Raw genomic sequence first — 25,363 nt, 5'->3', positions numbered from 1 at the left:
GTAAATTACTGGAAGTAGAATCATTAAAACGAACTTACTGAGAAATTGTGTTGGTATCTAGGTCAACACAACTGACATCTGGTGGAGGGTCATAGAGATCAAAGTATCTTGAATCAATTCCTACTATGAATGGACATGGTGCACTCAAGACATCTGCTAAAGCCAGTGGGCAGAGAGGAACATAGGGGCATGGCCAGTGGAAAGGGAAAATCATCTTGGATAAATAAAAGAAAAGAGAATATTTAGCTGTTTGACATTGAAGCATAATTCATCAGCACACACAAAAAACTGTCTTTCAAATATTCATACCGAAAGTAGTATAATGCTTGTTAAATAATTACAACTAGTGTTAGTGGCCAGAAAATTGAAATTCATTACACTCTGAATTTTAGTTAAGCATTAAAACAGCTTTAAATTATATGAATAATTAGGTTTAAAATGAAACTGACTGCCAATAAGAAACTGTGATACTCACAGACACTAATGCTTCTGTCACACTAGTAAGCACTGAAGGCCGTAAGGAATGAATAAGAATCTTATGTTCTGTTACTGCAAACACCAGTAGTGTCACAGCATTTTCAGGGCCCAAATTCTGAAGTAATGTTGAAAACTTGCCACCACTATAAATCCAAACAAAAATATATAATTAAAAAAACAGAGATCAAACACCTCATTATCCAAAATAATTTTTAAAAGTTCATGATTAGGGTAGGATTATAGTTCATATTACATATTTAACTTTAAACGTGACTGTTGCTCTTATGTAGGGAAAACACTGCATCAGAAACACACTATGAAAATAATGAAGTTTTATGGGGTTCTGAAATCATTCGATTCTTCTGCGTTGTATTAAATATGGAAAATGAAAAGTCATCTGCTTCATTTTATATAAAAAGATGTGCCATGTAGATAATGTTCCAATAAAGAATTCAATGTATAAGAAGGGTGCTTTGGTTGAAAGCAAATCGTTTAATGCCAAGTTTTTTTTCTTTTTTTTTTTTTAACATGGCTCATCTTCCTCTGTAATTATCAGAAAACATACGTGACTTACAGGCCCAACTTCCTTAAGGTAAATACACATCTCAAAATTTGGATTTAGAAATAGCTAGATTATCTTTACTATTGTAATGATAATATTAATTAAGAGCCACTACGTGATGATACACACATACAAAGCAAATTAATAATCAAAACTTAGACACTGTACATGGTTAACAAAATACTGCATTAACAAAGTAAATGACTCTGGGCTTCCCTGGTGGCGCAGTGGTTAAGAATCCGCCTGCCAATGCAGGGGACACGGGTTTGGGCCCTGCTCTGGGAAGATCCCACATGCTGCGGAGCAACTAAGCCCGTGTGCCACAACTACTGAGCCTCCACTCTAGAGCCCGCAAGCCACAACTACTGAGCCCGAATGCCACAACTACTGAAGCCTGCTCGCCCAGAGCCCGTGCTCTGCAACAAGAGAAGCCACCCAATGAGCAGCCCGCGCACCGCAATGAAGAGTAGCCCCCGCTCGCCGCAACTAGAGAAAAGCCCGTGCGCAGCAACAAAGACCGAATGCAGCCAAACATAAAAAAATAAATAAATTTTTTTAAAAATTAAAAAAAAAAAGTAAATGATTCAGTAAGCTAACCAGTATTTCATCTCTATAATGTTAAATAATTGGCTTCACTGAATTAACTTTTTAAAAATAAACCAAAACTAATAAAGTCTCTTGGAGAAATGAACACATATGCCCACAAAAAACTTGTGCATGTTCATAGCAGCATTATTTATAGTAGCCCAAAAGTAGAAACAACCCAAATGTCTGTCAACTGATAAATGGATAAGTAAAATGTGGTATATCCATACACTGAAATATTTGTTGGAAATAAAAAGGAATGAAGAACTGATACATGCTATAATGTGGATAAACATTAGAAACATGCTAAGTGAAAGAAGCCAAACACAAAAGGCCACATTTTATATGATTCCATTTATATGAAATGTCCAGGACAGGCAAATCTGAAGCGAAAGAAGTAGATCAGCAGTTGCCTAGGGCTGGCAAGGGGGCGTGTGTGCGTTTGTATATATAGGGATGGGAGGAGTAAGGGAGGGTAACTGCTAAAGGGTTCAGGGTTTTTTTGGAGCTATGAAAATGTTCTAAAATTGATTATAGTGATAGTTGCAGAACTCTGTGAATGTAATCATTAAATTGTACAATTTAACTGGGTGAATTGTATGGTATGTGAATTATATATCAATAAAGCCATTACCAAAAAATAAAAAAAGGCTCTTGGGTAATGTAGAATTGTTTTAAAGTAGTCTCAGTCAGTATTTCTAATTTATTCTCAGCTCAAACAAAGGTTAAGAAAACACTGGTCACTCTGGGCCAAGACCTGGTGATGAAATAGTCTGCAATTCTTACAAAATTAATGTCAAAGATGGCAGCTGGTCTCCCTTAGGTATGTGCTACAAAATAACTTAATTATATTGTAACTATTTCCCTGCTAGAAAAATCACACAGCTAGAAAAATCACACAGCTAATTAAATTTCAAGAAATGATACTTTAGAAAAAACATATTTCATAATCTCTCTGAACTTTTAAGGTGATGAAATACATTATTCTATTCCATGGGCTAGTATTTATAAGTAACTTTTTATTTGGGGGTTAAATTTAAAATTAATTGCATTTGAATGTTCTTCAGAGGATATTTAAAGCTAAAAAAAATTGTTTTCATAATCTACAGACATATATACGTATTTATGTAGTTGTATGTACTTAATCATAATAAATGGATACACAAAATACCAAACACTATTGTAAAAGTTTTTCTGTGTTCTTTAAGACCTTTAACCTCACTGTTAAGTAAAAGAAATTTAGGTAAGAAACAATTAAATGAGAAGTATTTCCATCAACATTTGCAATTTTCCCTAGGAAAGAGAGAAAATACTTGAATGTTACTTTAGCTCACACTACATTTAGAGAAACACAAATGAAGTTTTACTTGCCTTAGCGGAAGAGGTGAAGAAACAGGCTGACTGAGAATCAGATTATCATGTGGTGATAACTGAAAATAGATTAAAAATAAAGTATCTGAAATATAAAGATGAACTTTAAAACACCATCTTCCAGAAAAAAACATATATATATAGACGATGCCCATAAAGTTTCAATATCCCCATTCACCAGTATAGGAACCATCTATATCACTTACTAAGATCCTGAAAAATATGTCCTGATGTCTGACCTCTTCTAACTACTAACTCTTCTTATTCTGAATCCTATCTCTTTTCTTCTGTTTCTCAACATTTCCCTGATGCCATTTAACAAATCTGTATCGAAAGACTAAATTATTCATTTAATACGGTAAAACCAGAGTTAGCAAACCTATGGCCTCAAGGCAAATCCACAGGCCACCTGCTTTTATAAATAAAGTCTTATTTAAAAAAAGCCATGCACATTTGTTTACGTGTTACCTATAGCTCCTTTTGTGCAATGAAAGCAGAGCTGAGTAGTTTCCAGAGAGACAGTATGGCCTTCACTGTAAAGACTGAAACACTGTTTCAACCTCAACATAAAAAACTTGCCAACTTCTGCTATAAAACATATCTTTTATGTGTATTCAAACTGATTGCGCTATATATATTCTGGCACTAAATACCAAGAAGTAACTTGGGATGATATGTAGATATGCAGACTATTTATAAAGCTTATCAAAATGATATTTTTCTAGACATTTTATCTGTATCAATATATTAATGCAATTAATTTAATCTACATTTAAAATTTTATGCAGATTTATACAAATTTGCAAATATCTATTTATAAATGATTTCTCATTTTGAATGATACTGCATTAAGGGCTGTGATAAATACAAGGCACATATAGTGATAATACATGAAATATTTTCTCAAAATCACTTCAAAAATCGTGATTAAATAGATTCAAAAGACAACTTACATATAAAGAGCATAGACAAAAAAGAAATGTAAACAAAAGACGAAAGATAAAGTCAACAGGGAAAAGAGATGGGGAAAATAATTTATGTTCACTTTAAACTTCCTCCTCTCACAAAGATATGAGCAATTCTTCCTGCAATATATGAAAACACACAGCTTTTTCTTTTATCTCTTCTAATACATTTAACTTAGGGAATAAGTGCCAAAGGCACAAATGTTCAAATACCAAGAATAAATTTAGGGAAAGCAGTCCCTTTTTACATGTTCAAAACGCCTACTGCTGTCTACTTCTTTAACTCTGCAACGCTTTATCTAAGAGGAAACATTAGATGTCTGTCTGGGAGGCAGTTAATAAAACCATAAGGGTCCAAACTCCAACGTAAAACAGTATCTGGTTCTCTTTTGATTTCATTTGATTTTTTTACCCATATAAAATTGTTATTCTTATGGTACATTTTGACAGAGTCAATAATTATTTAACAGAGCACTTACGTCATGAAAATCTTACCTGAACTAAAATCCGTGGTCTCTGAGGAGATGGAAAAGGAACTTTATGCATAAAATGAGAAATATGCCTTAAAAACAAACAAACAAACACCTGATTGATTCCAAAGTGAATACCATATGCTATAAAGGTCAACATGTCACCACAAGTCCAGGTTGAGTCAAAAGCTCTGTGTACCTATAATTTCAAAATCCCTGCTACTACAAAAGCAAGTGAACAAACAACAACCAAAAATCGTTTGTCCCAGGAAAGTTCCTTCTATCTAAACCCACCCAAAAACTTTTCATATTAATACTTTCTCACATTCAATAACGTTTGTGTTATTAATGTCTGAAAAGCCACTGTAACTTCTACCTCTCCCTAAGAAGATAACAAACAACGTAACAGAGATGTGGACATTACCAAAGAAGCTAATTCTTGCATATACTTTTTAGTCAATTGCTCATATTTTTAAAATGAAGCAACCACTGAGTACTCCAGAAAAATGAAAGAGTTTAACTGTTTCTAAAACATGAACAATATACTTTCTATTAACAATAGGTTAAAAATTCTATTACTGATTTTATGGGTTTTTTCCCCAGAAGAGAACAGATAAAAAGCTAGATTGATGGGTTTTGTTTTGAATACCATGGAAAAGAAAAAAGGCAACAATAGTGAACAATCCTTTTTTAAGGAATGAGCTATTTTATTTCTCTATTACTTTTAAACTATTTCCAAATCATCTTGGTTTCAGAACTGAGATAATTTCAACTGGATACAAAACATCAGAAGAGAAAACTATTAATTTTTTACAAACATGTTTTGACTGCCTGCTATATATAAGATACTGCCAGACATGTTGGGAATTATTTTTTTAAAAGCCATATACTACCAGTTTCTACTACTAAGGCACTCACAGTCTAAGAACAAAAAGATAAGGGGAATGAGTTCCAGAGGACACACATCTGCTTGCATTATGTGAAGTAGTTAGAATAGCAGAAAACAAAGTGTGATCCATGAATACCTAAAGATCCCCAAGACCAATTCAGGGAGAATCTGCAAGGTCAAAGCTACTTTTTAAAGACACTGTTTGCCATTTTCACTGTGTTGATATTTGCACTGATGGTGCAAAAGCATTGTGGATAAAACTGCTGCCCCTTACTATGAATCAAGGGAGTGGCACTGAACTGTAGCTGTTGTATTCAGTTTCACTTAAGAATGTCTCGGATGAAGCAGTAAATACTATTAATTTTACTAAATTTTGACTCTGCGGTGTATACTTATAAATAATCTGTGTGATGAAAGGGGAAGAATGCATAAAGCACTTCTGCTGCATACAGGAGTATGATGTTTGTCTTGAGGAAGAGCACTTGTGTGACTGAGTTGTGAGTGAATTTAGCTGTTTTTGTTTTGCTTTGTTTCCAGAGAATGCCATTTTTCCTTGAAAGAACAAAAGACATATTAATGTTATCCAATGTGGGTATTCAGTAGATATTTTCTACATTAAAATGAGCAAAGTGAGGCTATTGCTTCAAGAAAAATAACTTACAGTACTTGTTGCCAATAATTAAATTCAAGCTTTCCAATAAAAAGAAATGTAGTACTGTCACATGGTACAATACGGATGAACCTTGGAAACATTACGAAAAGATGAAAGGATCCAGTCAAAGAAGACCATATAAGTTGCTTAGACCTGAGTGGATAAGTGGGGAATGGGGCAGGACACCTAATGGGTATGGGGTTTCTCCTAGGGGGTGAAAATGTTCTAAAATTAGATTTTGGTAATGGTTGTACACCCTGAGAATGCATGTTTTTAAAAAACATTGAATTGTATACTAATTTAAATGGGTGAACTGTGTGATATGTGAATTATATTTCAATAAAGCTGTTTTTAAAAAGCCAAGGGAGAAATCAAAATGGAATACTAAAACCTTTTTCTCAGTTAACCCCAAAGGAGGAACAAACAAATAAGTAAATAAATTCAAGCTTTCAAGTAAAAATTAGAATCTTGCTACCATAAACTTGACAATTTCTCAATACTCAAAAATTTTTCTGATGTAGGTGGTTATATTCACAAATCTGATTTTTAAATTTTGATAATGAGATGTATCTATGTTAACTCAGTGAACCAGTATTTTCCAAATGACCAATGTACGATGCTACAAAATCACACATGTATAAAAGTTCCACTCAAAGAGACAGACCAATAGATTTTACTGTAACAGAGAAAGTTCATCACTAAAGTTTTAGATTCCATACTGACAGTAACCTATAATAAACTATACTTGTCAGGTTTTGGTGCAGTGTCAAAAAAGAAAATCCACAATTTTCTGAAAAGACTATTCAAATGCCCTCCCTTTTCCACAAACATATTTGTGTGAGGCCACGTTTTTTTCATTATGTCAACCAAAACAACATATTGCAACAGACTGAAAGCACAAGCATATATGAGAACTTAGCTATGGGACTTCCCTGGCAGTCCAGTGGTTAAGACTCTGTGCTCCCAATACAGGAGGCATGGGTTCAATGCCTGGTTGGGGAACTAAGATCCCACATGCTGCATGGCCAAAAAAAATTAAAAATAAGATAAAATGAGAACCCAGGTATGTTCAATTAAGCCAGACATTAGAGATTTGCAAAAAATGTAAAACAATGTCACTCTTCTTCCTAAGTTTTTTGTTTTAGGAAATGGTTATTAAAAAAAAAAAGATATTTATGATAACATGTAACAGGTTTATCATTTCTTTTTTTTTTAAACTTTGGGTTTTTATTTATTTATTTATGGCTGTGTTGGGTCTTTGTTTCTGTGCGAGGGCTTTCTCTAGTTGCGGCAAGTGGGGGCCACTCTTCATCGCGGTGCGCGGGCCTCTCATTATCGTGGCCTCTCTTGTTGCGGAGCACAGGCTCCAGATGCGCAGGCTCAGTAATTGTGGCTCACAGGCCTAGTTGCTCCGCGGCATGTGGGATCTTCCCAGACCAGGGCTCGAAACCGTGTCCCCTGCACTGGCAGGCAGATTCTCAACCACTGTGCCACCAGGGAAGCCCAGGTTTATCATTTTTTAAAATAAATTAATAAATATTTTTGAAGTTCTCAGTTTTAATTTCTAATGTAGTAAATATTAATAGATATAACACGTTAAAAAAAGCTCTTTGGGGGTGGGTCTTCATTTTTAAGAGTATAAAGTGGTCCTGAGACTAAAAAATTTGAGAACTGGTGGATTAGAATACTGAGATGTGGGCAGAAAACTGCAAGGAAAAATTATAAAGTAATATTTTACATTGACTGTTCTTATAATAATTCTATCACTTTCAACTGTCATTAGAATCACAGAATTCTGCCGAAGAACACAAAAGAGCTTAAGTGATAGATGATATAAAATAAACAATAGTCAAATAGACAGTGGTGATGTTTAGATCTCATTTGTGTCAAACCTTACTACATTAAAGATTATTCAGTTTGAGTGATCTTAAAGTAAATCACAAAAATTTTAAAAAGAATAAAAAATACGTTTATCTAATTTTTCCTTTAAATTCATGATATCTAAAAATAGTAAGGAATATTTTAAAGGTTCATATAAACCCAAATTACATGTAAAATAAGAATTAACAAAACCTGTAAAAAAAAATGCTAATTAGGATCTCCAAACTTCAAAAGAGTATCAAAAAGATGAAACATTTATTTCATTTTGTTAGAGATAAAATTATCTAAAATAACAAAACTGTAGGTATAATAGAGAAATATTACCTGACTGAATCAACCAAACTTTTTTTCTCTTGAAAAATCTAGCTTCCAAATAAAATTTACTCAATTACCAGTATAAATACACCACACATAATGGAAAGAGCTGCCAAATTTTGAACCAAGAAGGCTTCTAACTTACTTCTCAATTGGAAGGACATGAGGTCCAGAGATGGAATAACGATATAGAAAAGTCAGAAACTTCCTGAATGCATCAAAAAAAGGCCAGTGAGAGAGAAGACAGATGCATTTACTAGTGTGAACTGTCTTGGAACTATCAGACTTCTCATCTGCTGATGATGCTAAACCCAAAAGAAATCTCTGTTTTTCTGTGAGATTCTCTTCGGAGTATGGTTCATAAAACTGAATAGCAGCACCATAGACCTGGAAAACAAGTAATATATTTGATAAATATGCCTTATATCATTTATTCCAATCACATCATTAGTTAAATATTTAATGGATGAGCTATTAGGAGCCATTATATGCCTATGAGCCAAGCAAGGTGCCAGGTACCAGAAACCCAGTGGTGAAGAGACACCTCTCTTGCTTTCTTGAAGTACGTTAAAACATCGACAACAACAACAAAACTACACAGCACAACTCTCATGTCTCCTTATTACTGGGAAAAAAAAAGGTGTTTTAATTAAATTGCATTTGTTTTATAAAGAGTAAAAGCAATTGTATCAATATTCTCTATAAGAAAATGATTGAAAATAATTATTTAATAGAGAGTGGGACAGAATTTTAGATAAGGAAATAAATATTCCAACTTCAGACAATTCACTGAATTTCTCTAGACCTCAATCTCCCAATATATAAAATGAAGATGTTAGACTAGATGATTTCCAAAGTCCATTCCAACAATATAACAGTTTATGATTCTAAATAACACTGCATATTTAATAATCTCTTTAGTATTACTTTTAAGTTTCTGTAACACAGAAAATGAAGCAATGAAGGATCATCATTTGATGATGAAAAAAAATCTTTCACTATATTCACAAAAGAAGCACTTGGGTATATGGGACAGAATGAAATTCTCTTTTCCTGTGTCTCTCGATATAGTTATTTTAACAAAGTGGAAGAGGTGCGTGTAATAGATTCAATTTAACCAGTTATTTTTTCTATTGTTCCTGCATATAAAACTTAAGACTTGAAAGTATACAAGAAATTTGCAGATATCATTTGTTAAACATATAGTACCTTTTCAGCTGAGGCTCCAGTTAACACAAATGTAGAAAATACAGGGAGAGGGTATTTGCTATTTGGTGGCCAACATTCAATAGTTGCACCCATTGGTAAACAAAATAGGGGAACAGATTCTGGGAGTGAGAATGACTCATAATCTTCTTGAGGGTATCTACAAATTAGACCTGTAAAAACAATAATAAATATTAACTCATCATGTCTTGAATTTAGGGGCTCATAATTTGAATGATGCTAAAATGCTTTATTATTTAACACTTTTGGAAGACCAAAACATTACATATATGTTTACCAAGTAACTCTGAATACTTTAGTAGGATTCATATAGATTTTAATCCTCAAACTATTCATATTAACTATGTAATATTTATCAAGCTTCATCCACAAAGGCTAGTAAGGTAAACAAGAAAAGATTATTCTAAAGAAACATACACAAATATAAACACACTCCTAAAAGTTCATTTTGTGGTCACACTGTCTTAAAGCATATGAACATACTATTTTTTTTTGAAATGTTCAAATGCATATATCCACTTCACTAGCTTTCAATAACTTTCCCTTGGGTTTTTTTTTGACACGTTAAAATAGATATTCTATAGGACTATATATATAACTTCTAGGACAAATACAAGAAAAATACACATAAAAATAGAAGTCACATATTTACAATGTCTTTAAAATAGTATCAGCTTAACCGCAGCTTCTGAATAATCCCAGAATATATGAAAATAGAGTTTCAAGTGGCACATTATTTCATGTTAAATAGACTAGTCTAGAGAGTAGTTCAGGTATCTTCTACCTAACAAACCCTCGGAGCAGACTCTTGTCCTGGATTTTGTGGGACTAGAAACAGAAAATAGATTCCCTGACCTTGAACCCTTAAAGTCAAGTGGAAACCATCACCAGACATGATGTTAAATACAAAATGATAAACTAAGAATATGAGTGGTTGGTCAGCCACACTAATATCTGTTTGACTTTGGACAAATCATGTACCTATAGGTCTCTGGTTTTCTCATCTATAAAGTGAGATGAACTAGATATAGAGGTCCAAGGCAGTTCTAAAATTCTCTAATTATATGCTAGCCAGCCAGTTGATCCCATAAGGATTTACAGTTAAGTCTCCATTACTTTCTCAAGTCATGAAGTAACGGTATAGCCTTTAAGTAACTATAGAAATAGCGATGAGCTGTGGACCCCAGAAAATCACAGATAGAAGACGGTAGGAGTCTAGGACACTAACTTTAAAAATTTATTTTTTAAAAGGTTGAATCTGCTCTCTTGTACATAATTTGATATTTTGAGGTTTCTGGAGATTCAACTATGCATTATAAAATTACAAGTTAGTTTACAATATTTCAGGTGATTTTGAAATATAATTACATATGAACTATAGATTTGATTAAATTTAATATAACTATTAAGGAAACATTAATTTAAAAGGACAATAAATACTTTTCCACATTTTCTACTGATTTAAAAACTTAAAGAGAACGATATCTACTTATTAGTTATTTACTTAAACCTAATATTTTAAAAACCTTGCCTTCTTTTAAAATTAATATTCCATTAAGCATCCAATAAAGTATGGATGAAGACAAAACAATCAAAAGACATGGGTTATATAGTCCCAGTCCTGACACTAACACATCGTAAGACAGGTTTCGTTTTTTTTTTCTTTAATCTTATTGGCCCCATAATACATTTATAAAGTATTCCATGAAAAATTATACTTACCAGCTTTGTAAGATACAGTGTTAGTCTTTGCCACCGATTTTTTATAACATAAGTACACTGCTGATCCCCACTGAATTAAAAAAAAAAGGAAATATCATTAAATTGTAAAAGGTAGTAACTTAATAAAATGGAATCTCTTTGATCTCTCCGGTATGTATTTCCTAAGATGTAGTGACAGATTTCTTTTTATTTTCACTTGGTTATTTTGTCAGCATTTTATTGGAGTTATTGCCTAATTTTCTTTCAGAAATAAAATGTAACATATTTTCCCCTTGCGATAGCAATAGCATGAGGAAAGCGACCCTTTAAAACAAAAGTAAACCACAAAAATTTAGATTTTATTCTAAGTCCAAACTCTGGGCAGAAATGATAAAAAGAAATACCTACTCGTGTATGTAGACCTTTCTTTTGATTCCACAACACCTTTCAGATACTGCCAGATTTTTCTCCAGTTCTTTATACCAAAACTCAAGAGTTGTAATTTGCCATATCCATTTCCTTATTTCCTATTCTTTCATGAATCCATTCCAAACCAGGTTTTAATCCCATCATTTTTTTAAAAGAACACTTTAACAACTTTAATGATGCCAAATGTTAAGAGTTGATTCCTAGTCTTCATCTTTTTCAACCTCTCAGCAGATTTTGACACCACTAATGACTCCCTTCCTGAAACATTTTCCTTTCTTGGCTTTTGAGGCATCACACTCTCCTGGGTCCCTCGCCACCAAATCTCTGGCCAGTCCTCAATCTCCCTTGTAGCATCCCCTCTCTTTTCCTGATCATTAAATGTGATCTTTTATTTTCTCTAAATGATCTCATCTATTTAGTACCACGCCTTTAAATAACAGCTACTCCCCAAAGAGTCTCAAATTCCTAGTCCTAGCTACAAATGAGATGAAGAAGACTATGGGTAAAGCAGATTTGGGGGTAAAGAAAAGGAGTTTCAGACATCTTAAGTTTGAAACATCTATTAGACATCCAAGCATAGAGTCAAATGGAGGTAAGGCGAGAAGTCTGAAATGGATATTTAACTTAGGAGATGTCACCACTTGACATGAGGTGGTGACAGATACATTCACAGAGCACATTTCCTCACCTCCTTCAGGCCTCAACTCAAATGTCACTTTATTAGACAGCCTTCCTTTCATCACCTTATATACAATAACAAGTCTCCCTCTACCCTCCCCAGTCCTCCCTACTGCCCCTATCTGGTTTTTTTTTTTTTTTCTTCCATGCATAGATAGCACTTACCACCACTGGGCATATTGTATATTCTCTAATTTATTATCTGCCTCCCACCACTAGAACATAAGCTCCATGATGGTAAGGGCTTTGTTTTGTCCACTGCTGTATCTAGCACCCAAAACAGTGCCTATTATGTAGAAATACTTAATAAATACTTGTTAAAGGAATGAATGTGAGGGGATGTGTTTGTGCATACATGATGGAGAGTGCCTGCATGGACCAGTACATGAGGACAGATACTTAGCACTGAGAACAAATACATAAAGAAAATACACTTACTTTAAGAAATACATTTTTTAAATATTAAGAGATTACCATAACAAACACCCATTTACTCACCCCCTAGTTTTAACAAATGTTAACAATGACCTTATTTGCTTCCGATATTTTAATTTATAAAGAAACAAAAAAATTACAGATTTAACTAAAGCCTCATCTTCCATCCCTTTCTGTCCTCTAGAGTTAACTACTAGCCTGAAGCTAGCGCATTTCATTCACATGCATTTTAAAAACTTCTACTATGTAAATATACACATCTTTAAGTACGTATCATTGTTTTGTATGCTTTATAACTTTATATAAACGGTGATGCGCTGAATATACGCCTTTATGGCTTGCTTTCTCACTCATCAAAATGATTTTGAGAATTAGTTACGTTGATACAGATCTACTTTCTTCATCTGAACCGCTGGATAGTATTCCATTAATGAAAGAAACATAGTTTATTTTATCCATTCCCCTACTGAGGGACATTTAGGTTGTTTCCTTTTGGGGGGACTATTATGAACAATGATACAATAAGTTGTCTCATCACCTAGAAATTTTCCACTTTCTTAAACATTTTTAATATGTCCCCAGCAGATTAGTATGTTAAACCCTACTTATTTAGGACATTAAGTTATGCTCATTGCTCTGCTGGGATTTTGTTTTTTAATAAACATTTCAATATTTTTGCATCAAAAGAATGGATGTATAAAATTCAAGTGGATATTATGAATGTAGGCAAACTGGACTTTCAGTTTATCCGGTGGGTAAAAAATTTATAAAGGGTCCTGTATTGCAAAGTCTCAACTCCAGTTCCCAATAAGCCAAATTTGTAAAGATAACAAAAAAACCTTCAATAACTTTTGTGATGATAAAAAAGGAACTATATATGACCATGTGGATATGGTAGAAACTGAAAGGAATATCTTAAAATAAAAAACAAAGACTTAAAGTAAAAGTTATAAGGCTCTGGAGGAAAAGAGCCAAGGATACAAGAAGCTTTTTCTAAATTTCTTTTTATACAAAGGTTCAGCAAAAAAGAAAGTAGGAAGAGCCATTGTTCTTAAAATACTTTAAACATTTAACCCATAAAATATCCACACTGTGGTTTGCCATGGCAACAACCTTTCTTCTGGAATTAGGTGCATGATTTAACTACTTGGTTTGTTAATAACTCCACTTTTCTAAATCAACTTGCTAAATCAAACATTGACATTCCTGAAAAGTTGTAAAACAAGAGCCATTTGTAGAGAATATTAAAAAAATACTCTCAATGAGTTAAAAACTGAGGAGAAAGTCCCAAATTAGCCAAATATTTGCTGTGTGAATCAAAGCACCTGGACTAAATACCCTTAACTACACATTTTTTGCAGTTTTGGACCATATGACACTCTTAAGTTCTCTTCCAGCTCTAAAATATTACTATTCTATTCTAAATCAATCAAAGTCCAAATCACTTAAGGCTTATGGTTCAAAGGTTAAAAACTAGTAATTCTTGAAAACTTTTGCCACAAGCTTTTTTTAAAAAAAATAAATTTATTATTTATTATTTTTAAATTTTGGCTGCATTGGGTCTTCGTTGCTGCGCGCGGGCTTTCTCTAGTTGCTGCAAGTGGGGGCTACTCTTTGTTGCGGTGCCTGGGCTTCTCATTGTGGTGGCTTCTCTTGTTGCGGAGCACGAGCTCTAGGTGCATGGGCTCAGTAGCTGTGGCTCGCGGGCTCTACAGCGCTAGGCGAAGTAGTCGTGGCCCACGGGCTTGTGGGATCTTCCAGACTAGGGCTCGAACCCATATCCGCTGCACTGGCAGGTGGATTCTTAACCACTGCACCACCAGGGAAGGCCCCTTGCCATAAGCTTTTTTTTTTTTTAACATCTTTATTGGAGTATAATTGCTTTACAATGGTGTGTTAGTTTCTGCTTTATAACAAAGTGAATCAGTTATACATATACATATATCCCCATATCTCTTCCCTCTGGCGTCTCCCTCCCTCCCACCGTCCCTATCCCACCCCTCTAGGTGGTCACAAAGCACTGAGCTGATCTCCCTGTGCTATGAGGCTGCTTCCCACTAGCTATCTATTTTATATTTGGTACTGTATGTATGTCCAATGCCACTCTCTCACTTTGTTGCAGCTTACCCTTCCCCCTCCCCATATCCTCAAGTCCATTCTCTAGTAGGTCTGTGTCTTTAATCCCGTCTTGCCTCTATGTTCTTCATGACGACTTTTTCTTTTTTTTAGATTCCATATATATGTGTTAGCATATGGTATTTGTTTTTCTCTTTCTGACTTACTTCACTCTGTATGACAGACTCTAGGTCCATCCACCTTACTACAAATAACTCAATTTCGTTTCTTTTCATGGCTGAGTAATATTCCCTTGTAGATATGTGCCACATCTTCTTTATCCATTCATCTGTTGATGGACACTTAGGTTGCTTCCGTGTCCTGGCTATTGTAAATAGAGCTGCAATGAACATTGTGGTACATGACTCTTTTTGAATTATGGTTTTCTCGGGGTATACACCCAGTAGTGGGATTGCTGGGTCATATGGTAGTTCTATTTTTAGTTTTCTAAGGAACCTCCATACTGTTCTCCACAGTGGCTGTATCAATTTACATTCCCACCAATAGTGCAAGAGGGTTCCCTTTCTCCACACCCTCTCCAGCATTTATTGTTCGTAGATTTTTTGATGATGGCCATTCTGACTGGTGTGAGGTGATACCTCATTGTAGTTTTGATTTGCATTTCTCTAATGATTAATGATGTTGAGCATTCTTTCATGTGTTTGTTGGCAATCTGTATACCTTCTTTGCAGAAATGTCTATTTAGGTCTTCTGTCCATGTTTGGATTGGGTTGTTTGTTTTTTTTGATATTGAGCTGCATGAGCTGCTTATAAATTTTGGAGATGAATCCTTTGTCAGTTGCTTCATTTGCAAATATTTTCTCCCATTCTGAGGGTTTTCTTTTCGTCTTGTTTATGGTTTCCTTTGCTGTTCAAAAGCTTTTAAGTTTCATTAGGTCCCATTTGTTTATTTTTGTTTTTATTTCCATTTCTCTAGGAGGTGGGTCAAAAAGGATCTTGCTGTGATTTATGTCATACAGTGTTCTGCCTATGTTTTCCTCTAAGAGTTTGATAGTGTCTGGCCTTACATTTAGGTCTTTAAGTCAATTTGAGTTTATTTTTGTATATGATGTTAGGGAGTGCTCTACTTTCATTCTTTTACATGTAGCTGTCCAGTTCTCTCAGCACCACTTATTGAAGAGGCTGTCTTTTCTCCACTGTATATTCTTGCCTCCTTTATCAAAGATAAGATGACCATATGTGCGTGGGTTTATCTCTGGGATTTCTATCCTGTTCCACTGATCTATATTTCTGTTTTTGTGCCAGTACCATACTGTCTTGATTACTGTAGCTTTGTAGTATAGTCTGAAGTCAGGGAGCCTGATTCCTCCAGCTCCGTTTTTCTTTCTCAAGATTGCTTTGGCTATTCGGGGTCTTTTGTGTTTCCATACAAATTGTGAAATTTTTTGTTCTAGTTCTGTGAAAAATGCCAGTGGTAGTTTGATAGGGATTGCATTGAATCTGTAGATTGCTTTGGGTAGTAGAGTCATTTTCACTATGTTCATTCTTCCAATCCAAGAACATGGTATATCTCTCCAGCTGTTTGTATCATCTTTAATTTCTTTCATCAGTGTCTTATAATTTTCTGCATACAGGTCTTTTGTCTCCTTAGGTAGGTTTATTCCTAGATATTTTATTCTTTTTGTTGCAATGGTAAATGGGAATGTTTTCTTAATTTCACTTTCAGATTTTTCATCATTAGTGTATAGGAATGCAAGAGATTTCTGTGCATTAATTTTGTATCCTGCTACTTTACCAAATTCATTGACTAACACTAGTAGTTTTCTGGTAGAGTCTTTAGGATTCTCTATGTATAGTATCATGTCATCTGCAAACAGTGACAGCTTTACTTCTTCTTTTCCAATGTGGATTCCTTTTATTTCTTTTTCTTTTCTGATTGCTGTGGCTAAAACTTCCAAAACTATGTTGAATAATAGTGGTGAGAGTGGGCAACCTTGTCTTGTTCCTGATCTTATTGGAAATGCTTTCAGTTTTTCACCATTGAGGATGATGTTGGCTGTGGGTTTGTCATATATGGCCTTTATTATGTTGAGGTAAGTTCCCTCTATGCCTACTTTCTGGAGGGTTTTTACCATAAATGGGTGTTGAATTTTGTCAAAAGCTTTTTCTGCATCTATTGAGATGATCATATGGTTTTGCTCCTTCAGCTTGTTAATATGGTGTATCACATTGATTGATTTGCGTATACTGAAGAATCCTTGCATTCCTGGGATAAACCCTACTTGATCATGGTGTATGATCTTTTTAATGTGCTGTTGGATTCTGTTTGCTAGCATTTTGTTGAGGATTTTTGCATCTATGTTCATCAGTGATATTGGCCTGTAGTTTTCTTTCTTTGTGACATCTCTGTCTGGTTTTGGTATCAGGGTGATGGTGGCCTCATAGAATGAGTTAGGGAGTGTTCCTCCCTCTGCTATATTTTGGAAGAGTTTGAGAAGGATAGGTGTTAGCTATTCTCTAAATGTCTCATAGAATTCGCCTGTGAAGCCATCTGGTCCTGGGCATTTGTTTGTTGGAAGATTTTTAATCACAGTTTCAATTTCAGTGCTTGTGACTGGTCTGTTCATATTTTCTATTTCTTCCTGGTTCAGTCTCAGTAGGTTGTGCTTTTCTAAGAATTTGTCCGTTTCTTCCAGGTTGTCCATTTTATTGGCATATAGTTGCTTGTAGTAATCTCTCATGATCCTTTGGATTTCTGCAGTGTCAGTTGTTACTTCTCCTTTTTCATTTCTAATTCTATTGATTTGAGTCTTCTCCCTTTTTTTCTTGATGAGTCTGGCTAATGGTTTATCAATTTTGTTTATCTTCTCAAAGAACCAGCTTTTAGTTTTATTGATCTTTGCTATCGTTTCCTTCATTTCTTTTTCATTTATTTCTGATCTTTATGAGTTCTTTCCTTCTGCTAACTTTGGGGGTTTTTTGTTCTTCTTTCTCTAATTGCTTTAGGTGTAAGGTTAGGTTGTTTATTTGAGATGTTTCTTGTTTCTTAAGGTAGGATGGTATTGCTATAAACTGCCCTCTTAGAACTGCTTTTGCTGCATCCCATAGGTATTGGGTCGTCGTGTTTTCATTGTCATTTGTTTCTAGGTATTTTTTGATTTCCTCTTTGATTTCTTCAGTGATCTCTTGGTTATTAAGTAGTGTATTGTTTAGCCTCCATGCATTTGTATTTTTTACAGGTTTTTTCCTGTAATTGATATCTAGTTTCATAGCATTGTGGTCAGAAAAGATACTTGATACGATTTCAATTTTCTTAAATTTACTAAGGCTTGATTTGTGACCCAAGATATGATCTATCCTGGAGAATGTTCCATGAGCACTTGAGAAGAAAGTGTATTCTGTTGTTTCTGGATGGAATGTCCCGTAAATATCAACTAAGTCCATCTTGTTTAATGTATCATTTAAAGCTTGTGTTTCCTTATTTATTTTCATTTTGGAGGATCAGTCCACTGGTGAAAGTGCGGTGTTCAAGACCCCTACTATGATTTTGTTACTGTCAATTTCCCCTTTTATGGCTGTTAGTATTTGCCTTATGTATTGAGGTGCTCCTATGTTGGGTGCATAAATATTTACAATTGTTATATCTTCTTCTTGGAATGATACGTTGATCATTACGTAGTGTCCTTCTTTGTCTCTTGCAATAGTCTTTGTTTTAAAGTCTATTTTGTCTGATATGAGAATTGCTAATCAAGTCCAGGAAGCACAGAGAGTCCCATACAGGATAAATCCAAGGAGAAACACACCAAGACATATATTAATCAAACTATCAAACATTAAACACAAAGAAAAAATATTAAAAGCAGCAAGGGAAGAACAACAAATAACATACAAGGGAATCCCCATAAGGTTAACATCTGATCTTTCAGGAGAAACTCTGCAAGCCAGAAGGGAGTGGCAGGACATATTTAAAGTGATGAAGGGTAAAAACCTACAACCAAGATTACTCTACCCAGCAAGGATCTCATTCAGATTTGACAGAGAAATTAAAACCTTTACAGACAAGCAAAAGCTAAGAGAATTCAGCACCACCAAACCAGCTCTACAGCAAATGCTAAAGGAACTTCTCTAGGCAGGAAACACAAGAGAAGGAAAAGACCTACAAAAACAAACCCAAAACAATTAAGAAAATGGGAATAGGAACATACGTATCAATAATTACCTTAAATGTAAATGGATTAAATGCTCCAACCAAAAGACATAGACTGGCTGAATGGATACAAAAACAAGACCCGTATATAGGCTGTCTACAAGAGACCCACTTCAGACCTAGGGACACATACAGACTGAAAGTGAGGGGATGGAAAAAGATATTCCATGCAAATGGAAATCAAAAGAAAGCTGCAGTAGCTATACTCATTTCAGATAAAATAGACTTTAAAATAAAGAATGCTACAAGAGACAAGGAAGGACACTACATAATGATCAAGGGATCAATCCAAGAAGAAGATAGAACAATTATAAATATATATGCACACAACATAGGAGCACCTCAATACATAAGGCAACTGTAACAGCTATAAAAGAGGAAATCGACAGTAACACAATAATAGTGGGGGACTTTAACACCTCACTTACACCAATGGACAGATTATCCAAAATGAAAATAAACAAGGAAACAGAAGCTTTAAATGGCACAACAGACCAGACAGATTTAATTGATATTTATAGGACATTCCATCCAAAAACAGCAGATTACACTTTCTTCTCAAGTGCGCACAGAACATTCTCCAGGATAGATCACATCTAGGGTCACAAATCAAGCCTCAGTAAATTTAAGAAAATTGAAATCATATCAAGCATCTTTTCTGATCACAACACTATGAGATTAGAAATGAATTACCGGGAAAAAATGTGAAAAACACAAACACATGCATACTAAACAATATGTTACTAAATAACCAAGAGATCACTGAAGAAATCAAAGAGGAAATCAAAAAATACCTAGAGACAAATGACAATGAAAACACGACGATCCAAAACCTATGGGATGCAGCAAAAGCAGTTCTAAGAGGGAAGTTTATAGCTATACAAGCCTACCTCAAGAAACAAGAAAAATCTCAAATAAACAATCTAACATTACACCTAAAGGAACTAGAGAAAGAAGAACAAACAAAACCCAAAGTTAGCAGAAGGAAATAAATCATAAAGATCAGAGCAGAAATAAATGAAATAGAAACAACGAAAACAGCAGCAAAGATCAATAAAACTAAAAGCTGGTTCTTTGTGAAGATAAACAAAATTGATAAACCATTAGCCAGACTCATCAAGAAAAAGAGGGAGAGGACTCAAGTCAATAAAATTAGAAATGAAAAAGGAGAAGTTACAACAGACACGGCAGAAATACAAAGCATCCTAAGAGACTACTACAAGCAACTCTGTGCCAATAAAATGGACAACCTGGAAGAAATGGACAAATTCTTAGAAAGATGTAACTTTCCATGACTGAACCAGGAAGAAATAGAGAATATGTACAGACCAATCGCAAGTAATGAAATTGAAACTGTGATTAAAAATCTTCCAACAAACAAAAGTCCAGGACCACATGGCTTCAAAGGTGAATTCTATCAAACATTTACAGAAGAGCTAACACCCATCCTTCTCAAACTCTTCCAAAAAATTGCAGAGGAAGGAACACTCCCTAACTCATTCTATGAGGCCACCATCACCCTGATACCAAAAGCAGACAAAGATACTTCAAAAAAAGAAAATTACAGACCAATAACACTGATGAATATAGATGCGAAAATCCTCAACAAAATACTAGCAAACAGAATCCAACAACACATTAAAAGGATCACACAGCATGATCAAGTGGGATTTATCCCAAGGATGCAAGGACTCTTCAATATACGCAAATCAATCAATGTGATACACCATATTAACAAATTGAAGGGCTTCCCTGGTGGCGCAGTGGTCAAGAATCCGCCTGCCAATGCAGGGGACACGGATTCGAGCCCTGGTCTGGGAAGATCCCACATGCCACGGAGCAACTAAGCCCATGAGCCACAACTACTGAGCCCACATGCCACAACTACTGAAGCCCACATGCCTAGAGCCTGTGCTCTGCAACAAGAGCAGCCACCGCAATGAGAAGCCCGCGTACCACGACGAAGAGTAATCCCCGCTTGCTGTAACTAGAGAAAGCCCGCGCGCAGCAATGAAGACCCAACGCAGCCAAAAAAAAAAAAAAAAAAAAACAAATTGAAGAATAAAAACCATATGATCATCTCAATAGATGCAGAAAAAGCTTTTGACAAAATTCAACACCCATTTATGATAAGAACTCTCCAGAAAGTGGGCATAGAGGGAACCTACCTCAACATAATAAAGGCCATATATGACAAACCCACAGCAAACATCATTCTCAATGGTGAAAAACTGAAAGCATTTCCTCTAAGATCAGGAACAAGACAAGGATGTCCACTCTCAGCACTATTATTCAACATAGTTTTGGAAGTCCTAGCCATGGCAGCCAGAGAAGAAAAAGAAATAAAAGGAATACAAATTGGAAAAGAAGAAGTAAAACTCACTGTTTGCAGATGACATGATACTATACATAGAGAATCCTAAAAATGCCACCAGAAAACTACTAGAGCTAATCAATGAATTTGGTAAAGTTGCAGGATAGAAAATTAATGCACAGAAATCTCTTGCATTCCTATACACTAATGTTGAAAAATCTGAAAGAGAAATTAAGGAAACACTCACATTTACCACTGCAACAAAAAGAATAAAATACCTAGGAATAAACCTACCTAGGGAGACAAAAGACCTGTATGCAGAAAATTGTAAGACACTGATGAAAGGAATTAAAGATGATACCAACAGATGGAGAGATATACCATGTTCTTGGATTGGAAGAATCAATATTGTGAAAATGACTCTACTACCCAAAGCAATCTACAGATTCAATGCAATCCCTATCAAATTACCAATGGCATTTTTTACGCAACTAGAACAAAAAATTTTAAAATTTGTATGAAGACACAAAACACGCCAAATAGCCAAAGCAGTCTTGAGGGAAAAAAGCGGAGCTGGAGGCATCAGACTCCCTGACTTCAGACTATACTACAAAGCTACAGTCATCAAGACAATATGGTACTGGTACAAAACAGAAACATAGATCAATGCAACAAGATAGAAAACCCAGAGATAAACCCACGCATCTATGGTCAACTAATCTATGACAAAGGAGGCAAGGATATACAATGGAGAAAAGACAGTCTCTTCAATAAGTGGTGCTGGGAAAACTGGACAGCTACATGTAAAAGAATGAAATTAGAACACTCCCTAACACCATATACAAAAATAAACTCAAAATGGATTGGAGACCTAAATGTAAGACCAGACACTATAAAATTGTTAGAGGAAAACATAGGAAGAACACTCTTTGACATAAATCACAGCAAGATCTTTTTTGATCTACCTCCTAGAGTAATGGAAATAGAAACAAAAATAAACAAATGGGACCTAATGAAACTTAAAAGCTTTTGAACAGCAAAGGAAACCATAAACAAGACGAAAAGACAACCCTCAGAATGGGAGAAAATATTTGCAAACGAATCAACGGACAAAGGATTAATCTCCAAAATATATAAACAGCTCATGCAGCTCAGTATTAAAGAAACAAACAACGCAATCCAAAAATGGACAGAAGACCTAAATAGACATTTCTCCAAAGAAGACATACAGATGGCCAAGAGGCACATGAAAAGCTGCTCAACATCACTAATTATTAGAGAAATGCAAATCAAAACTACAATAAGGTATCACCTCACACCCGTTAGAATGGGCATCATCAGAAAATCTACAAACAACAAATGCTGGAGAGGGTGTGGAGAAAAGGGAACCCTCCTGCACTGTTGGTGGGAATGTAAACTGATACAGCCACTATGCAGAACAGTATGGAGGTTCCTTAAAAAACTAAAAATAGAATTACCATATGATCCAGCAATCCCACTACTGGGCATATACCCAGAGAAAACCATAATTCAAAAAGACACATGCACCCCAATGTTCATTGCAGCACTATTTACAATAGCCAGGTCATGGAAGCAACCTAAATGCCCATCAACAGACGAATGTATAAAGAAGATGTGGTACATATATACAATGGAATATTACTCAGCTATAATAAGGAACGAAATTGGGTCATTTGTTGAGCCGTGGATGGATCTAGAGACTGTCATACAGAGTGAAGTAAGTCAGAAAGAGAAAAACAAATATCGTATATTAACGCATGTATGTGGAAACTAGGAAAATGGTACAGATGAACCGGTTTGCAGGGCAGTAGTTGAGACACAGATGTAGAGAACAAATGTATGGACACCAAGGGGGGAAAGTCGCGGTGGGGTGGGGATGGTGGTGTGCTGAATTGGGCGATTGGGATTGACATGTATACACTGATGTGTATAAAATTGATGACTGATAGGAACCTGCTGTTTTAAAAAATAAATTAAATTAAATTAAAAAATTAAAGAAAAAGAGTAAGAAAATAACCATTTAAGAGGTTTTTATTTCTATAATATTTCTTAAGAGAACTGAGAGGAGCTTAAACACTGGGCAAAAATAAAATAAAAAAACTCTTCCTTGCTGTATGTCAATTATATCTCAATAAAACTGAAAAACAAGAAAAAAGAAAAGCTCATCCTCAGTCGTTAAATGCACATAAAAGGGACTGAATAAGCAGAGTTAACTAAGGAGTAATTAATAACAGCTAATGTTTACATAGCACTTACTATGTACCAGGCACTACCCTAAGTTCTTTACAGATATGAAACATTTAATCTTCACAAAAAGCCGTGAAATAAAATACTACTTTATCCTTGTTTCATGCATGAGGAAACTGAGGCACAAAGAGTCAAAGAACTTGTCCAAGACAGGCATCTGGAATGCAAATCCAGCAGGTTAGCTGGAGTCCATTCTGTTCACACTATGTTACACTGCCTCTTTATTCTTTCAGCAGAGAATTAATGCTCTCTGACAACACTGGGACCAATACTTCAGAGTAAGGAAAAATAGGAGCTCGTGTATGGTTTTGTTTTCAGTGCAACAAGTCTACCTTGAACACTTTGATTAATTAGTAAGACCTAGAAATGGTTCTAATGACATTGTCAATTTGCTTTGAATCCAAAACCAACAAATCTACAAAATAAAGGAAAATTCACCAATGGGAAAATGGCAAGTATCTGTGAGCCTGAACAGTCTTGCTAAAACACCAAACCAAATCTTGAAACAAGGTTAAGCTGGACATCAGATTATGGAAGAGTTCAAAAACCCTTCTTGCCATCACTATCAGTACCACATGAGGCCTGTAAAACTTATTTGCTATCATGATCTTCTTCCTCCATAATCTCTCCACTGTCACATGTAATCATCAAATCAAAATGCAAGGATAGCATGAAAGAATAGGGCATTTTGTATATGAATGGCTGTTGACAAGTATGGGTCACATAGCTGCAAATAACTCTTTTAGGATACAACTGAGATACCGTCAACATCCATTTTTCGAATTACCTATTTAAACATTTTAAACAAATACGGCTACTACCTTAAAATTGCAGATTTTTCTAAAAGAAAATTTGGAATTGAAAGATATTTATAGATAATAAGCTAACACATATACAGTGTTTTCTTATATGTACTGGAACATGATACTAAATTCATTTAACCATCACAATAACTTATAAGGTAGATGCTACTATCACTCTCATTTTACAATTGTGAAACTGAGGCACAGAGAAGTTATGTTACTTTCTCAAGGTCACAAAGCCAATAAGTGTCAGAGATAGGATTCATATCCAGACACTATGGCTCCAGAGTCTGTGCTCTGAACCATCTGGCTATACTGATCTTAACCACTACACAATACAGATCTATTTTACTATCTTATTGAGGGGGTTAAAAAAATTTTCAGACTCCTAAAATTTGTGTTTTATCCAGTCACATATCAATACACTCCATTTCTTTTTCTTGCAGCTTACCTAAAGCTTCAGTATTTCTCTTCTTGCAAGCTTAAAAGAAGAGAGCACATAAGAGCTCAATAAATGTAAATTATTTTAGGAAGGATGTAGTTCTAACTATGGTCATAACAGCTTTGCTTGTAATATAAAAAACTTAGAATCTAAATGTCTTACAATAGAAGATGGAATAAATTGTGGCACATCCACTTAATGTAGTAATATTTAGCCATTCAAAGCTGTTATATATGAAAAGATGTTAAACCTCCACAATAATCAAAGAAATGCAAATTAAAATTAGAATGATTTCTTCTTATCAGATAGTAAAAAGGGATTGATAACAACCAGTGTTGGTGAGGTACAGGACCTGGGAAAGGGCATTCTTATAGAGGACGGTTGCTGGGAATATAAACTGTCACAACTTTTTCAGAGCAATCTGTCAACACTTCTCAAAATGTACACCATACCCATCAATTCTAGTTACAATTATTTATTCTTCCAGAAACACTCCAATAAATATACAAAGAAAAAGGCACAAAATTGATCAAAGCAGCATTATTAGTAATGGGAAAAACTGGAAATAACTTGTATTCATCATTCTTCATTTGTATTTTCTGGAATACTATACAAT

General features: G+C 34.8%; 1 protein-coding gene across 8 annotated transcripts in view; it reads right to left on the bottom strand.

Moving 5' to 3' along the window:
• DENND4A (DENN domain containing 4A) overlaps positions 1-25,363 on the bottom strand; it is a 130,356-nt gene that overhangs the window by 62,568 nt on the left and 42,425 nt on the right. For all 8 annotated transcript variants that reach the window (XR_009500805.1, XM_059912978.1, XM_059912979.1 and 5 more), the window contains 7 exons: positions 11,117-11,186; positions 9,377-9,546; positions 8,313-8,554; positions 4,456-4,522; positions 2,996-3,054; positions 476-620; positions 39-214 (listed from right to left, as the gene is read on the bottom strand). Coding sequence is in view for 7 of the 8 variants with exons in the window: in XM_059912978.1 (XP_059768961.1) it covers positions 39-214; positions 476-620; positions 2,996-3,054; positions 4,456-4,522; positions 8,313-8,554; positions 9,377-9,546; positions 11,117-11,186 (929 nt within the window). In the remaining variant the exon portion in view is untranslated. The remainder of the gene's footprint in view (positions 1-38; positions 215-475; positions 621-2,995; positions 3,055-4,455; positions 4,523-8,312; positions 8,555-9,376; positions 9,547-11,116; positions 11,187-25,363) is intronic.

Source organism: Balaenoptera ricei, chromosome 2 (assembly GCF_028023285.1).
Source record: "Balaenoptera ricei isolate mBalRic1 chromosome 2, mBalRic1.hap2, whole genome shotgun sequence".
Taxonomy (NCBI): Eukaryota; Metazoa; Chordata; class Mammalia; order Artiodactyla; family Balaenopteridae; genus Balaenoptera; species Balaenoptera ricei.
Note: the sequence above shows the minus strand (reverse complement) of the source record. Positions and strands in the feature narration are given on the sequence as shown.